This window comes from Pipistrellus kuhlii, unplaced genomic scaffold (assembly GCF_014108245.1).
Source record: "Pipistrellus kuhlii isolate mPipKuh1 unplaced genomic scaffold, mPipKuh1.p scaffold_m20_p_31, whole genome shotgun sequence".
In the NCBI taxonomy this organism is placed as follows: domain Eukaryota; kingdom Metazoa; phylum Chordata; class Mammalia; order Chiroptera; family Vespertilionidae; genus Pipistrellus; species Pipistrellus kuhlii.
Genome location: NW_023425531.1, coordinates 6150507 through 6166743, shown reverse-complemented (window position 1 = coordinate 6166743; position 16237 = coordinate 6150507). Strand labels below are relative to the sequence as shown.

The following is a 16237-nucleotide window of genomic DNA, read 5'->3' as shown; positions in this document are numbered from 1 at the left end:
TTATTCTCCAGGAGACATTTCTAATTAATTGGGAAGTAAAAGGGAAGGCTGCTTTAAGGCTCTGGATATGTTGCCGAGTCCCTTACAGAGCACCACACACACCCCTGAGCACTCTTAGTGCTGAGTGTTATCAGACTCAACTCTGTGATAAGCTTCAGGTGAGTGTTTCATCCTATTTAATTTTAAGGTTAAACATCTTTCCATGTATTTTTCATCACAGCAATTTTCAACCGGTGAGCTGCAAGAATTTCACAATAGCTGTCCGGTGCAAATAAATAAAAACTATATGCTTTTTTTTGGGTCAGGTCAGCAAAAAAATATTTCTTGGTGTGCTGCAGAATTTTAGTAATTACTTTATGTGTCCATGAGATGAAAAGAGTTGAAAATCACTGTTTCATTAGAATCTCCTGTGGCCCTGGCCAAGTGACTTAAAATAAGAAAAATACTCCCACTGATGACACTGTCATCAAGTTGTTCCTATCCATCAAGGGGTTTGATCACTGCTGCTCTGGACCAAACCAAGTCACTGCCTGCCCCAGTAACCAAGAGAGCAGTGTGCATGTATCGATACATGTGTGCTTGCAAGCATGAGTGTGAGCGTGAACTCAGGACCGTCGACTCTTGTGGGAGATCTGTGCCACAAGACAGCGTGGCAGCTTCTGCAGGCTGACAAGCACTATCTACCACACAATTCCTGAGATCTGTGCCCAGGGACAGGCCTCTCCCTTGCACACCTTGCGTCTTTAAGAGAACCAGGCTCAGCTCCTAAAGCCTGCCAACACTGGATCCAGGAAGAGAGGGGACCAAATAGGAAACAGAAATCAACACAAAATGATTAGGTAACTAGAGGAGACTCACTGAACAAGTGCTAAGTGGTGCATCCCCAGAGGCTTTGGGATGGATACCAGCAATGGTACCTGGGCAAGAGGGGGGGCGGACGACAGTAACTGTTGCTAAGTTACAGCTCCCAATTCCTCTGCAGTGATTCTTGGACCTAAACACAGAACCTCAGCACCCTGTCAGATATCATTTCCTTCAGTCACTCAAGGCTGTACAAAGCAACTAAGTCCTGATAACAAGCTGTCACCCATCTCTCCCAGCAGAGACCTGAGTAGCAGGCACTCACCCTGCCTTGGTTCAGTTGACAGACAACTGCTGCCGGGAAGATCCAGGCTGGTAATGAACCAGCTAATGACCCCAAGAACTGCCAGAAGGAACACGGACCCACCTCAGCCAGTGTTGCTACTCAAGCTAGGAACCACCTGATGGCTTCCTGGGCTCACAAACACCTGCTCATCACCCCGCTTAGATCTCTGTCCAGGGTTTACATTTATTCACTTGCCCAGAGATCTGGCACCCAGCTGTCCACACTCTGACACTTAAAAATCTGTCGAGTGCTTGCCTTTCCAGCACTTGGGCCTTCTTCCATTCTCTGTTCTTCCTAAAAGATGCTGGGACACCTTCTCTGGAGTGGAAGGTATCCTCTCTTGGGATGTTGGTCTCCTGATACCATGCCCTTGCTTCCCTCTTCACTTTATTAACTGTATTTACCCTCACCTCCCACCCTAATGACTCCACACACCTGGTGGTCTCTGATGTCTGCACTCAGTCTCAACATCCTGCTCCTTAGGGCCCAGGGCACTAAATTCTGCCCCACAAGCCATCTCCCCTCTCTTCTCCCATTTTTTTTCCCCCTCTGTAATGTGCTCCAAGCCAGGTGCCAGACATTGAGAAGACCTCCCCCAATTTTCTCCAAACACCCAACAAAGGACGCCCTGACTAATGTGGCCGCAGGTCCCACAACAACCCATCAAGACACATGCCACTTTCAGGACCGGTTTGGCTCAGTGGATAGAGCGTCGGCCTGCGGACTGAAGCGTAGGCCTGCGGACTGAAGGGTCCCGGGTTCAATTCCGGTCGGGGGCATGTACCTTGGTTGCGGGCACATCCCCTGTGGGGGGGGTGCAAGAGGCAGCTGGTCGATGTTTCTCTCTCATCGACGTTTCTAACTCTCTGTCCCTCTCAATTCCTCTCTGTGTAAAATCAATAAAATATATTTAAAATAATAAAAAAAAAGACACATGCCACCCTTCATAGTGCTGTCCACTACGCAGGCCTAACTACAACTCCATCCCTTCTCCTACTCACCCACTCCCCAGACAAGTATGTGGCTAGCTTCTCAGGGACCAACAACTTCACACTTTGCCAACTGCAATTCATATAGAACAGGAGGCAAAAATGCCTACAAGACTTTCTCATCTTCCCCACTTCCTGTAACATATTTCTATTTAGTTCATCATCCAAGACATAAATACTCTTGCTAATGGGAACAATGACATTACATAGTATATTCACAACAGGACACAGCAGTGTCACTATTACCACACAACCTTGAATGAGGGACCCGGCTCTGCACAGTAGAACATTTGCTCTATTAACTGCTTAGTTTACAGAAAGTGCTAAAGATTGGAGAAAAACTTAAACACTAAAAATATTCTGCCTACTCAACTGTTTTCTGAAAATTTCGGAAAGGCCACACCAGTCCAAGTTACAAATCAGCCAAGTTAGCATAATCTGAAGCAGATAAGGTTACCTGTTCCCCTTCCCCACTCGGTCTGATCTTTACTAGAACATCACACACAGCAGGCGAGTGCCTCTGACAAAGGAGGAGACAGGTCCAGATTGGTCTATGTGTGGCCCTTTGTGGCCTCTGGAAACCTCTCTGTAAACCCGTGGTTGGCGGGGGACTGGAAGCGCTGGGGCTTCTGCTGCTCTGCTGGATGCAGACAGGAGGGAGGCAGCAGGGCAGGAGTAATATAGTGAAGGGAAAAAATGGGTCTCAGTGACTGGTCCTGAGAAGGTTTCTAATTTTAATCAGAGGAAGAAGGCAGTCCCAGGACCAGGGACAGAGGTACCAGTAGAAGGAAGGCGTACAGGTTGGGATGCACTAACAAGTAAGTCAAACACAAAGGGAAGCACTAGTGGGGGGGTCAGGCCCAGGCTCAGGGTGGAGGTGAGGGCAAGAGCACAGAATACCTAGTGAGGTCTACGGCCATACCACCCTGAACACGCCCGATCTCGTCTGATCTCGGAAGCTAAGCAGGGTCGGGCCTGGTTAGTACTTGGATGGGAGAATACCTAGTGAGAAGAAGGTCACTCCCACCAATCTGACTGCCAGACTCCTGAAGAAAGGGGTCACACAGCAGCACATAAGATAGTGGTGCCAGCCCCATGCTGCCTGATAGCTGCAGGCTCTCAGCCGGTCTGAGCCTTAGTTCTTCATTTGTAAAATGAGAGGGTGATGGTACCTGCATCACAGGATGGCACTGAAGACTAGATGAGGAACAGCGCCAAGAAGCTCAGCCCTGGGCCTAGCACCTATCACTCAGGCCAACACCCACCTCAGAATCCGGCATCAGACAGAGAGAAGGCAAACCCCAATAAATCACCCAGAAAGTGGGCAAGAGCCAGACATGAGAACCCAGCCAAGTACAGAGGGAGAGAGGGACTGGGAGGGGTTGTGAGATGCCCAGCAGAATGGGGATGCTGCATACAGGCAGCTCTTTCATTTAGAACACACATCTAGTTAGTGCCTCTTTTTTTTTTTTTTTATAATATATTTTATTGATTTTGTACAGAGAGGAAGGGAGAGAGAAATAGAGAGTTAGAAACGTCGATGAGAGAGTCATCAATCAGCTGCCTCTTGCACACCCCCTACTGGGGATGTGCCCACAATAAAAGTACATGCCCTAGACTGGAATCGAACCCAGGACCCTTCAGTCCCCAAGCCGATGCTCTATCCATTGAGCCAAATCAGTTTCGGCTAGTTAGTGTCTCTTGTGTGCAGGTCCCATGCTACTGTTGAGGACAAGGGTGTCCAGGCCAGAGGCACGTCCTGACTCAGGGAATGGTATGGAGAAGTGTTTGAAGACACCATGTACTCTGAAATTTGAACTGAGGACTGAAACCCACTTGCAGCCAGGTGAAAAGAGACATTTGGAATTGTCCAGTGAAAAGCCATGGAGTGGGGGACAGGGCAAGCTCAGGCCCAACTGCTGGGTGCTGACATGGGCCACAGCCCACATTCTGACACCTAGGAGTGCAGACACACAGCATCCTCTCCCCACAGGCACAGTACTAACACAGAAATAATCAGTAGGGCCCTAGCCAGTTTGGCTCATGGATAGAGCATCAGCTTGCAGATTGAAGGGTCTCCGGTTTGCTTCAAGGGCACATGCCTGGGTGGCGGGCTCAATCCACAGTGGGGCATGCAGGAGGCAGCCAATTAATGATTCTCTCACCCTTGATGTTTCTCTCTCTCTCTCTCTCCCTCTCCCTCTCCCTTCCTCTCTGAAATCAATAAAAATATATATTTTTTAAAAAACCTTTAAAAGCTTATTAAGACCCATATTTGAGAGAGAGAGAGAGAGAGAGAGAGAGAGAGAGAGAGAGAGAGAGAGAGAAAAGAAGGACGAACCAACAATCAAACCAGAAGACTCAAGTATTAGTGGCAGACCTCAATGCTTGCCCGACTTTATCCATACCTGTCACAACTGCCTCACTCCTGTTCATCGGACCTCCTACTTCCCTCTCTGCGTGCCCTGGGCTCAAAGGACACGAGCGTCCTATATACTCAGCAGGTCCCACCAACATTGACCCCCCGATTAGCAGACAGAGAGAGATGGAGTTATTCCTATTTCAAGTCTTTCAAGATGCAGACATATCAACTATATCGCACCTTCCTATTGACCCTCAACATAAAGATCTGTGAGAGCGAAGGCAGAGGACACAACTGTCTTGACCAGGACCTTCATCACTCTAGATTAGGGGTGTCGAACTCAATCAGAGAAGGGGCCAAAATCTAAAATCCAGCCTAAATCGCGGGCCGAATGGTTTACTGAACAGTCATAAACTGTCATTGTGATGGAAACGCAGCGGAGTGCAGTGATGACAGCGCGGTGCGGGCCACATTGCAAGGCCTGGCGGGACGGATTTGGCCCGCGGGCCTTGTGTTTGACACATGTGCTCTAGATAAAACGGGGGGCTATGCACCAGGGTGCACCCAGCACACTGCCTTGAGGACCCACAGCCTTGCGCAGAGTCAGATCAGGCAGTGCACTCAGGAACAGAAGCTGCTCACGGAATACTCTACTTTCTTCCTACCAACTTCCACAACCCAGACTTCTTGTCGCTTATGCTCTGGCGTGTATTTCCCCAGCAGATGGCCCGGTAGAACCTCTATGCAAAGTGTTCTGCTCTGTCCAAGGAGAGCACAGACTCTCCCCTAAAACTGTTGCTATGTATTAAGAAAAACGTAAACCTCCTGAGAAGAAGGTTTCTAATTCTATGGAAGCCTGTCAGCACAGTGCACATCAGCAACACCAGAGTCTAAGAGCCACTGTGGGCCCCCGCAGGGGTTGGCATGTTGGCACATAGGGCTCATCACTAACTCCTTCAGGTGCCAGCGCTAGAAAAGGCTGTCTTGATGACTCAGATGTTTATGAAGCTGCCGAGAGCGACGTGCGCTCACATACATGCCTGAGGAACAAGCTAGACAAGACTTCAATGTGGGCAAATCATCTGGGGCCTAAGGAAGGGGGTTAGTCACACACCTGTCACATGCCATGTTGTCACCTGCTCCTAGACAGAAGAACCATAAATGTTTAGGCTAAAAACAAGAAGCCTAGAAATATGCAGAGGGCTTTTAACAACAAAGGGGGAAAAGAAATACATGTATATCCTTTGTAAGATGGCCAGAAATAAAATTTAAAAAAAACACACTCACAACTCCTGATTATTACACCTTTTTCAAAGGAAAAATTCCCATGATGCTGAATCCTGAGAACCAGCAGCTCCAGAGCTTCCAAAACTCCCAACAGTCTCCCTTAGGAAGCCTTCAGGGGAGCAGAAAGAAGTACGCTCAGGTCACCAACTTCACTCTGATAAAGAACAGGCCTTGGGGTCGGTGAGCCAATGCACTGACCACAAAGACCCACTGTGCACGTCTGCACCTCGAGGACCCCTAGATACTGGGCACAGGTGCTCTGCCTTCTCCGTTAATGCTCTGGGGGACCCACAGTAACCTAGGGGTGTGCCCTGGCCCTAACGGCACACAGAACCTTCCTAAAAGTGGGCTTTCTTCTCCTTTTCTGGCAGACGGCCCTACACTGGACCAAACACCTCCGCTACCTCAGGCAGGTCTCCACACTGTACTCAGCCAGCATGTCATAGGAAATGTGGCAATGCCCTGCAACTGACAGAGGGGACAGAAGGCAGTTCCTACCTCTCCAGCTAGTGGCTCTGTGTTCTCCGAATGCTCACTGCACCGGCTGGAGTACCCGATGGCGGAGCTAAGTTGACCCTCAGAAGTGCAAACATATGTCCCAGGAAAACACTGCTGCCCCTAAGGAAGCCCAGACCCTCTCACACTCTTCTCATATGCCAGCAGCAGCCCTGGAAGCAGCACTACCAACGGAAAAGCACCTCAGCAGTAGCTGCCAAAGGTCCATTAAGGGAGCAGTGGCCGGCGGAGGGACCTGCTAAAGCCCCAACGAAGGCCCTCCCTCTCCCATCCCTGTTGGGACTCACCCTTTTGCTCCCTCACCTAAAAACAAACCCAGAGTTCCTCCTTTCTTGCTCTTCCAGATGTCTCCTCTAGGGCTGAAAGCATGTGCTCCGGGAGGTGGCACAGCATGAATCTGGCACAGCTGCCCACCGCTGAAGCTGCTACAGCAGCAAGGGCACTCAGCCAGCCCAGGTAATCCAATCTTGACAAGTCCTAAATCGAAAGGGTGGGAAAAGCTGGGTCCACACACTCAGCTGCCCACAGGCAAGCAATTTAGCAAAGAGCAAATGCTCAGAGCAGTCAGACAGGACTGACAAGAACCCGAGAAATAAAGCAACAAAGAGTGTGGAGAGCAAGGACCTGAAGTAAAATTAGTTAGACAAGACAGAACTTCCTGAAGCACAAAAGGTCCTTGAAGGGACTGGATGATGACATACTATAAACAGAGTCCCTGGTTCGCCCAAGGAAACACCCTGTGTGGCCTGGGACAAGGCCCCCACTGCAGAGGTGGAACTGGCGACTGGGCTTCTTGGCCAAAATAACTTTGTTAAATATGTACATTAAGGGGAGCTCAGCCAAGTGCCGGTGATGTGGATTTTAGTTATACAACCAGAAATTTTAAAAGAAAATTGAACCATGCGTTTTCTTCTGCAACCAGATGTTGATTCCCTGAGCACTGAGTAAACACTGAGAAGCCTGCCTTTGAGTCCCAAATGTTCCTCCCACCCCCGCCCCATCTGTGCACAGGCCACAGGGCTGTGAGAAAACCCTGGCCATACCTGGCACACCTTGCCATAGAATCCCGGCCCTCATGAGACCCCCAGCACTGGATGCTCGCCCCCTTACATCCTTCCTCCAGCTCCTGCACATTTCCCCCCCCACACACACTTCCTAGGTCAGCTGTCACCCAGCAGCCACAAAGCTACTCGGTCATGAAAGCCCTTCTCCAAAGACTCACAGCAAAATCTCAGCCTCCCATTAAGCCCTGAGCCTCTGAAAAGGCCTCGAGCTGGTACTTAGAGGTGCCAAGCTGTAAGCTCAGGGTCCAGCTGCTTTCTTGCAGCCTCGGGCCTCCATTAGAGTCGAAAGGTGAGAAAGAAAACAGATTGCAAATCGCCACAGGCCTGCTCCTTGCCAGACAGTGTTAGGCTTTCACCACAGTGAGGAGATGAGGAAAGGCAAGGCGCTGCTGCCTGGCTCCTAACTGCAGTCCAACCGGGTAGGGCAAATGGCTGGCTGGCGCAGTTCTCATTACAGACCCTACGTGACAGGAGGTGGCAGATCAAGTCCGCCTCCCAGGCCAGCTGCGGTGCTCACGCCGCCTCCGAGCAGCCCTGGGCCCAGCGGGGCGAGCCCGGCCGAGGACCCTGAGCCCTTCCCGGAGGGGACAGGAGCGGCTCCCCAGGGCAGGCCGGCGGCGGGGCCTCCTTACCGTTGCTGTAGGCGTACGGGGACTCGGCCGCGCCGTCCTGTAGGCTTTCCAGGATCTCGCCCTTGCCCACATCGCTGTCGCCCACCAGCAGGAACTTGAGGAGGTAGTCGTAGCTTTTGACCGGACTGCCCTGCGTCCCCATCCTCGCTCACGCGCGCGCAGGCCGCGCCCGCATGCCCACGGCGCCGGCCGCGGGAGCACGGCGGGGAGGAGGCCTTCGACAGATCTGCGGGGACCGGGCGTGGGTGAGTGGGGGAAAGCGAGGCACGGCCTGCGAGGGCCCGTCCACCCCGCTGCCTCACCGACCGCCCAGGACGCGGAGCCCAAGCGCACCCGCCGCCCGCACCTGCTCCGCGGTCCGCCTCACCTCAGCGCTGCCGCCGCCCCGCCGCTTCCCGCACCGCGCCGAGCAGCCCCGCCCCGCCCCCAGACCACGCGCCGCCATTGGCCACTCGCCTCCTGCCTGCCCTCATTCATTGGTGTGCATGCACGTCTTTCACGTACGCCCGCCCTCACCGTTTCCCACACAGTGTAGCAAAGCCTCCGGTCACTCCTCCCCATCACTGCCCCATCCCACCTCTCTGCGATCTCCATTGGTCGCCCACCGACCCTTTCCTGATATCATTGGTCTCTGTACACGTCTGTCATAGATGCGATTTCCCTCCCCCTCCCCCACCGTTCCACACACAGAGTTGCGGAGATTTCAGCCGCCTCGCCTTCTCGCTGTCGCCATTGGGCACTCGCCTCCCTCTTTCCCAGAACCACTGGTCCACCTGCACGTCAGTCAGCATTACTACGGAGCTGGAACGTCACGGAACCACCCGCAATCCCGCCCACTGCCCCCCCACCTGTTCCGCCCCTCCACGTCTTCATTGGTCACCTCTGCCTATCCTCCCAGAGCCACTGGACCAACAGCATGTCGATCACGTTCCTCTAAGCCCACCCCCTGCTTCCCGCCCTCTTCACTACACACTCACCAATGAGGAGCTTGGAACAGCAGGTTGTTTGCATACGCCCCTTCTTCCAATGGACCAGAGCTGGATGGTGGCGCTTCCCGGGCTGAGGTGACGCGGGTGGGTCCGGGAGGACTAAACTCCCTAGTAAGCTGCGGCAGTTGCTTCCGCAGAGATCCCACAGAGGCCCCCTGGAGTTGCGCTTGCGGAAGCCACCCTCCCGCGGCGGGGGCGTGGCCTGGTTGGGCAAAAGCGTCCAATCAGCATGGGGACTCTAGAGAGGTGGGACTTCCGCTGCCAAAGTGGGTGGGCCGGAGGCGGGGGCGGGGGCCAGGCCCGGGAGGTGGGCGCGGCCCTTGCGAGTGGGTTCAGAGAGCTGACGGCTGGTTCTGTCCGGGCGTCTGTCCTTCTCAAGGTCGTAGGTCACAGCGTGTGGCTGTGAAGGTCTAAGGATCCAGAATTCTGGGGCTCCGTGGGTGGGAGACTCTTCAGCCGTCAAAGGCGATAGCAGCACAGGCTCCAGCAGCGGACTGACAAGACTCTGCCGCCATGTGCCCGAGCCTAGATGCCCAGCTGATTAGGGTCAGCCCAGGTGAGGGGCTTCAGGAGGGCCCAGACCACGGAGGCTTCCAGGAGGAAATGACTTTGGGGTTGTTTACAGGATGGATGGGTAATTTTCCTAATGGGCAAGGAAGTATGAGAAGCCTGTGAACATGTGTGAAGATGTTAATTTTCACTCTTCGGAATGAAAATTAAAGTAAAATAATACCCTTTTCACCCACCAGATTGGCAACATTGTTTTTTGGATATGGATGTGAGAATAAACAAGTAGTCTTGGTGAACAGCCCTCAGGGAGGGAGGTTGGACTGACTAATAATTCTGTATCTGATTTAGCATGGAGAAAACCTCGGAAAGGAGCCCAAAGAATTTTACTGCAGTATTGAAGTGATGATGCAAGTCAGGAAACTGTTAGGGAACTGTTAGATTAACCAGGTGAGCAACATAAGGTGCAGAAGAGAAGAAAGCAAATGACTACAGTATACCCAGTGTAATTTCAATATTTGTGCTTAATAAAACTTAACATAGTTTTCACTCTAGATAAATGGAATGCTTGTGTAAGATTAGGTCTGGAAGGATACTCAACAAAGGGACAGCATTGTTTTCTCTGGGGTAACTTTCTCTTCATTTATGACACTTTTAAAATCCTCACCAGATGATATATTTGTGTGTGTGTGTGTGTGTGTGTGTGTGTGTGTGTGTTTGGTTAATCCTCACCTGAGGATATTTTTCCATTGGTTTTTAAAAAAGGAAGGGAGAGGGAAAGACAGAGAGAAACATCCATGTGAGCGATACATTGATTGGTTGCCTCCCACTACGTGCTCCCACCAGGGTCAGGGATTGAGCCTGCAACCGAGGTACATACCCTTAACCTGGACCCTTCAGTCTGCAGGTCAACACTCTAGCCACTGAGCCAAGTCAGCTAGGGCTGGATAATGTCTTTATTTATTTTTAGAGAGAGAGGAAAGGAGAGAGAAACATCAATCTGACAGAGAAATATCAATTGGTCTCCATATGTGCCCTAATTGGGGAACCAACCCACAACCTTTTGAGTCACGCCACAGGCTCCCAGCCTACAAATGATGACCACTTTATGAGACCATGACATGTACTTTATAAGTAACTCAAAAAGTTAAGCATAAATTACAATATAGCAATTCCACTTCTAGAGAAATGAAAACATGTCCACAGAAATTTGTATATGAATGTTCACAGCAGCACATTATTCATAATCATCAAAAGGTGGAAACAACCAAAACATCCATTAACAGATCAATGGATAAACAACATGTGATATTATCCACAATGTTGATATTCGTTTATAAAAAGGAATAAAGTATTGCTAAATGCTACATCCCATTTATATGAAACTTTCAGAATAGGCAAATTCATAGACAAAGGAGATTAGTGGTTGCCAGAGCCTGAGGTAGGGAGACATGGGGAACGATTGCTTAAGGGGTATGGATTCCTTTCTGGGGTGATAAAAATGCCCTAAAATTGGTGGTAGTTGGCCCAGCAGAGTGGCTCGGTGGTAGAGCATCGACCTATGAAACAGGTCACGATCTGATTCCCAGTCACAACACATGCCCATGCCCAGGTTTCCGGCTAGATCCCCAGTAAGGGGTGTGCAGGAGGCAACTGATTGAGGATTCTCTCTCATCGTAGATGTTACTATTTCTCTCTCTTCCTTCTTCTCTGAAACCAATAAAACATTAAAAATAATAAAATTGGTGATAGTTGTACTACTTTATAAAGTTACTACAAATAATTCAATTGTGTACTCAAAATGGGTGAACTTTATATGTAAAATATCCCTAATACATGTTTAAAAAAATAATAAAAGTTGTCCAAACGGAGCCAAATCAGGCAGAGTGGTGTCAGCTAGGAAGAAGCCACAGGAGAGTTAGAGCTTCCTAAGAAGCAGAACTGTGCAGAGGGAGCAACACAGCAACCAGGCCCCGATGTGCTGCACATCGGCAGCCTGGCTAGCATGTCCTCCAGCAGGCGAGGAATGGGCAGTAAGAACTTTCCTCCCAAGGGGTCACTGCACCCACGCCATGCCTTCAATAGCAGGTGGACTTCAGAGAGCAAACCCTTTCACGGGCAGCACCACACTGAGTGACCCCCACCCAAAGCTGCACAGCCTTTCCTGGACTGTGAGCCATGTGGCTGGTGCCTGGGGGCTTCCCGAGGAGCAGGTCCCTCTGGTGCGTGCCTGACGAGTGCCTGGGCCTTCCTCACTTGCCTTCAGTGAGGCTCTCCAGGTGTCCTCCTGGCTCTCTGGGGAAGCAGGGTGCTGGGACACTTGATGGTAGAGGCTAGCCAGGGATGGGCAGGGCCACTAGGAACCCTGATGGTCCTGCTTGTGCGCTTCTTCAGGCCATGTCCCCTCCCCAGAAATGGCTGTCCCTGGATTACAGCAGACAGCCTCCCATGTTTATGAAAAAGGCACATCCACCCCTACACAGTTTACAGAAACAGCCAGCAGGCAGTCTTATTGGCCCTGAGCTGGTCAGAGGTGGGGGACTGAGTCGCCAGAGAGGCCAGGGATTGAGCACTGACTGTTGCAGCACAGGGGAACCCAGCAGCTAGTGCTTGTTCACCCTTGACCTCCACCTGGCAGGACTGGGAGGGCCCTTGGGGGTCAACAGGCCAGGAATCACTGTGCCCAGCCTTGAGCCTGCCTCCGCCTTGCTCTGCCCACTCCCTGCTCTGAAGTCACCCAGTCCCCTCTCCAGAGACTGGATGCTCTGTAGATGAGAAGCTATTATCTTTCCAGAGAATTTAAGTCAAAAGCGCCTTTCTTACCTCTCAGGAACTCCCCTGAAGGGGCTCCAGCAGCTGCTGCCTGGTTCTCCATCACCAGGAAAAAATGAGGAAGTGGGCTCAGCATGCACATTTTCTTTTTTTTTTTCTTTTTTAATATTTTATTGATTTTTTACAGAGAGGACGGGAGAGGGGTAGACAGTTAGAAACATCAATGAGAGAGAATCATCGACCAGCTGCCTCCTACACACCCCTTACTGGGGATGTGCCCGCAACCAATGTACATGCCCTTGACAGGAATCGAACCTGGGACCTTTCAGTCTGCAGACTGACGCTCTTCCACTGAGCCAAACCGGTTTCAGCAGCATGCACATTTTCTGACGACCTTCCCCAGCAAGGCCTGTGGAGTAGGTGCAGCCATTCCTGCTTTGTAGGTTGGAGCCTCTCCACAGGGTGATTCTGGAAGCAGGCCTACACAGCCTCCTGTCAGGGGCTTCAGGTCCTTTGCTGAGATCTTGCACCTCAGAACCCCTGGCCTCAGAGCAAAAAGGTACCCACGGGTGTGGGGCAGCAGGGCCCAGTTGAGGAAGGATTGCCAGAGAGGTCCCACTACCTGGTGTCCAGGAGGCCTTCTGGACAGAGTAGCTGGCTTCCCCCTCAGCAGCATACTTTTGTGCAAGGACATCTGGGGCCCACTGAGTGCCAGGCCTAGCCTAGGGGACTGAGGAAGGGACAGGACAGCATCCCATTGAGGGACCTCAGGCCAAGGACGAAATGGCTGTCCCTGGATTACAGCAGACAGCCTCCTCCCATGTTTATGAAAAAGGCACATCCACCCCCACACAGTTTACAGAAACTTTTTTGCAGGTCCTAGATCAGGCACTGCGTTGAGAAGGCCCAGAAACTGTCTCCCCTATGGTTCCCACACCTGTTGGCTCTGGCAGGATGGACCTAGGCCTCCAGACCCAGCCTCTGTCCAGGTAAGGAGGGTGGGGCCTCTGTCCAGGTAAGGAGGGTGGGGAAAGAGGGGGAGGGGGAGGGGGAGGGGAAGGGAAAAGGGTAGAAAGAGGGGAAGGAGGAAGGGGGGTAAAGGGGGAAGAAACCCACATTCCTCTGGCTATAGTCCAAGCCCTCCCCTCTGAGAAATATCTAGGGTTTAACCAATGGGGCAAATAGATCTTGGTCCTGAAGCTCTGTACCCAGGCTTTCTGGGAGCATGCACAAAGCTTTGACTGCTCTAGAAACCCTGGCCCAGGTTTGATGCCAAGGAGAGACCCCACTCAAGTCCCATCGATGTATCTCTTTGTGTACATCTAGCAAGAACCAGGCCTGACACCAGAGCTGTCACTCAGGAAATGGGCAGGTAGCCTAGTACCTGCCACAGAGGGTGACAGCTGCCAGGCTGACCTGTGATGTGGCTACCATCTTGTAGTAGTCTGGGCCACATGGCAGGACCCTCACCTGATGGGAGCCTGACAGGAGGAGTAAAGGGACAAAAGTAGGCAAAGGATGAGCAGGTTGGCCAGGGAGAGTGGGCAAAGAATCCAGCAACTTCCAGAAATGCAGTTGTGGGGCCATTCTTAGTAGGCACTGGGGGTGCACTCCCTGCCCACCAGGACCCATGGGGATCTCTGGGTGGAAGTGCAGGACTGGGAGTTGCTGAGTGACTTTTCTGGGCTGGTCCTTCGCTATACAGCCAAGACACAGATGCAGAAGAGGCCACTTGAGGACTCCTGGAGGCTGCAGGACAGTCAGGGAGGGCCTGTGCAGGGTCCTCAAGTTTCAGGTGATGACAAATTCATCAGAGCCAAAAGCAGCTCACCCCTCGAGCAGGATGGCCTGACCCCTACTGTGGGAGACCCCCATGCAAGGACAAGGCTAAAACCAAAAAGAAAGTGGTCCTGGGTCCACCCACCCACACTAGGACATCTTTAAGGGCCAGAGCCTATACACCCCCTCACCAGACCTGCAGAGTCCTGCTCCAAGAGACAGGGTGCCCCAATGCCCCCATCTTGGCATCATCAAAAACAGTGTGGTAGTCATCTCAGAACAAATAATGGGAACCAGCTGCCACCCCAGGAGAAGAAAGCCCCCAGACCCACTGCACACAGGACATGAGAAGGCAGAGCATCATACTCAAACACAAGAATCTTTAATGTCACATCAGAGAAAGACTGAGCCAGGATCTAACCCAGCACATGTTGGGCTGGTGAGGACTTCCATATGGGCCCCCACTGTGATCTGTACCCAAGGAGTGTGGGCAGCAGAAGTGGACAGTTCTGAGTGCCCACAATGAATAGGAAGTACTTCTACCCCCCTCGCCCCCCGACTATGGCACACATGTGATGCCATCGTATCTTCAGGTTTCCTCACCCTGGGGATTCTGTGGCTCACACCCACAGATTCTGCAGCCAGCCAGCAGGCAGAAGCAGCCTGAGTGCCAGGACCCCTCCCAGGACCCCTCCCAGGGGCTACAGAGCATCTGCCCAGGAGCTGCCTGCTTCTGCAAGAAGCCAGTGAGGGGATATGGAAGATTTGGCCAAAGGGGCTATTCATACAGGGCAGGTATGTGGCCGGAACTGGGCAGCTGGGTAGGTGGGCACTCAGCTTCTAGCAAGGCAGCTCTGAGCACCCCACATGGCCTGGCTTCACACAGGGATTCTCAACGGCATGTGGTTGGCTCCTTCTGCAAAGCAGTCTCCCCAGGGAGCATCACAAGTAATACTGTGCAATTTAAGGCATGGGGAGTACTCCATCCCACTTCCTGGAGGGTCCTGCCTCAGTGAGGCTGCTGGTTTGGGCCAGGGTTCAGTGATGGCTTGGATTACCCATACTGGCCACTGCTCCACTGAGGCAGCTGAGAGGTGTCAGGGACCCAGGAGTGCATCTGCAGAAAAACCCCCAAGGAAGGAGATGCTTTGGGGTCCAAGTCTCAGGAAATGTTGAGTGCAACCTGGGAGGAGTCCCTCCACCCATGCCAGAGCTGGACCACCATGGAGCAGCCAGACCTGTCAGCTCGTCCCACTGAGAAAAGATATGGTGGGCAGAGGTGGGGCTCTGTAAATCCCTCCTGGACAGGGTCTGGGTCTGAGCAGAGTCAGGAGGGTAGGGCTCCTTGGTAGACTTAGGGAGGGGGGATTGGGCTAACAGTGCCATTGCAACAGATTGGAAGTGGGTCCTGAGGCAAACAGAGGTCATATGGAGCACAGGCCAGCTGACCAGGCTGGCCACCCCTATGACCTCAAATTCAGCCTCAGTTGGGAGGATATGTGACAGGCAAGGCCCGGTAGGGGCAGGGAAGGTAGAGTATAGGGCCACATGCTACCTGACAGTCAACACCACCCTGGCGGGGTTGAGGACTGACCATATCGTGCAGTGGTGCTGGGCAGGCTGGTGGCTAGGGTACCTCAGTCCTGCTTCTCCCCTCTCTGCCTCCAGGGGTAGATGAGCTCCCCGAAGAACAGCTTGCGACACAAGGAACCCCAGGAGTGTTTGGGGTGGCAGCCACAGCTGGGGAGTCGGTAGGTGTGTACCACACGATTGTAGGGCAGGGGGTTGATCTGAAAGCACAAAGGTAGCAGTCATCCCCAAACTCCCTGGGGCTTGAGATCTCTAGGCCTCAAAAGCCCTCAGAGGGGGCTGAGGGGTATCCCTGGGGCCAGCTCTGTGCAGTTGTGCTCTTGCCTGTGGCCCATGCGGTAGGATGAGCAGCTTGGGAGGGAATGACCTGTTCTGACCAGGCCGCAGGGAGGAGAGTGGGCTGGGCTGGCAGAGTGCAGACCCCTCCACTCCAGGACCCATGGAACTCCTAAGAGCGTTCTCAGGGACACACTCCACATGAGAAAACCACACAGGGCACCAGTTGCCTCTGCATCTGACCTCTTCCAGTGATCCTTAGGCCAATCCCACTTGCCTGGACCCAATACTGGTACCCAGTGAATCATCTGGGGGGAGGGGGAGAGG

The 16237-nt window shown here is 52.4% G+C and overlaps 2 protein-coding genes across 12 annotated transcripts in view; both read right to left on the bottom strand.

The window, feature by feature from the left end:
- The window catches only part of RAB40C (RAB40C, member RAS oncogene family), a 28393-nt gene extending 19299 nt beyond the window's left edge, over window positions 1-9094 (bottom strand). Inside the window, exons 1-2 of one of the 5 annotated variants that reach the window (XM_045570327.1) lie at window positions 8975-9094; window positions 7998-8223 (exon numbers count right to left, since the gene is read on the bottom strand). In XM_045570327.1, coding sequence (XP_045426283.1) covers window positions 7998-8223; window positions 8975-9008 — 260 coding nt within the window. In that variant the 5' untranslated portion in view covers window positions 9009-9094. Of the gene's footprint in view, window positions 1-7997; window positions 8224-8343; window positions 8429-8974 lie in introns of those variants that run through there. The other 4 variants (XM_045570328.1, XM_036460362.2, XM_036460361.2 and 1 more) reach the window with 4 other exon arrangements.
- The window catches only part of PIGQ (phosphatidylinositol glycan anchor biosynthesis class Q), a 28488-nt gene continuing 13241 nt past the window's right edge, over window positions 991-16237 (bottom strand). The window contains exons 11-12 of one of the 7 annotated variants that reach the window (XR_006739517.1): window positions 14833-15834; window positions 991-1460 (exon numbers count right to left, since the gene is read on the bottom strand). Coding sequence is in view for 4 of the 7 variants with exons in the window: in XM_045570326.1 (XP_045426282.1) it covers window positions 15682-15834 (153 nt within the window). In the remaining 3 variants the exon portion in view is untranslated. Of the gene's footprint in view, window positions 1461-12948; window positions 12960-14404; window positions 15835-16237 lie in introns of those variants that run through there. The other 6 variants (XR_006739518.1, XR_006739519.1, XM_045570326.1 and 3 more) reach the window with 6 other exon arrangements.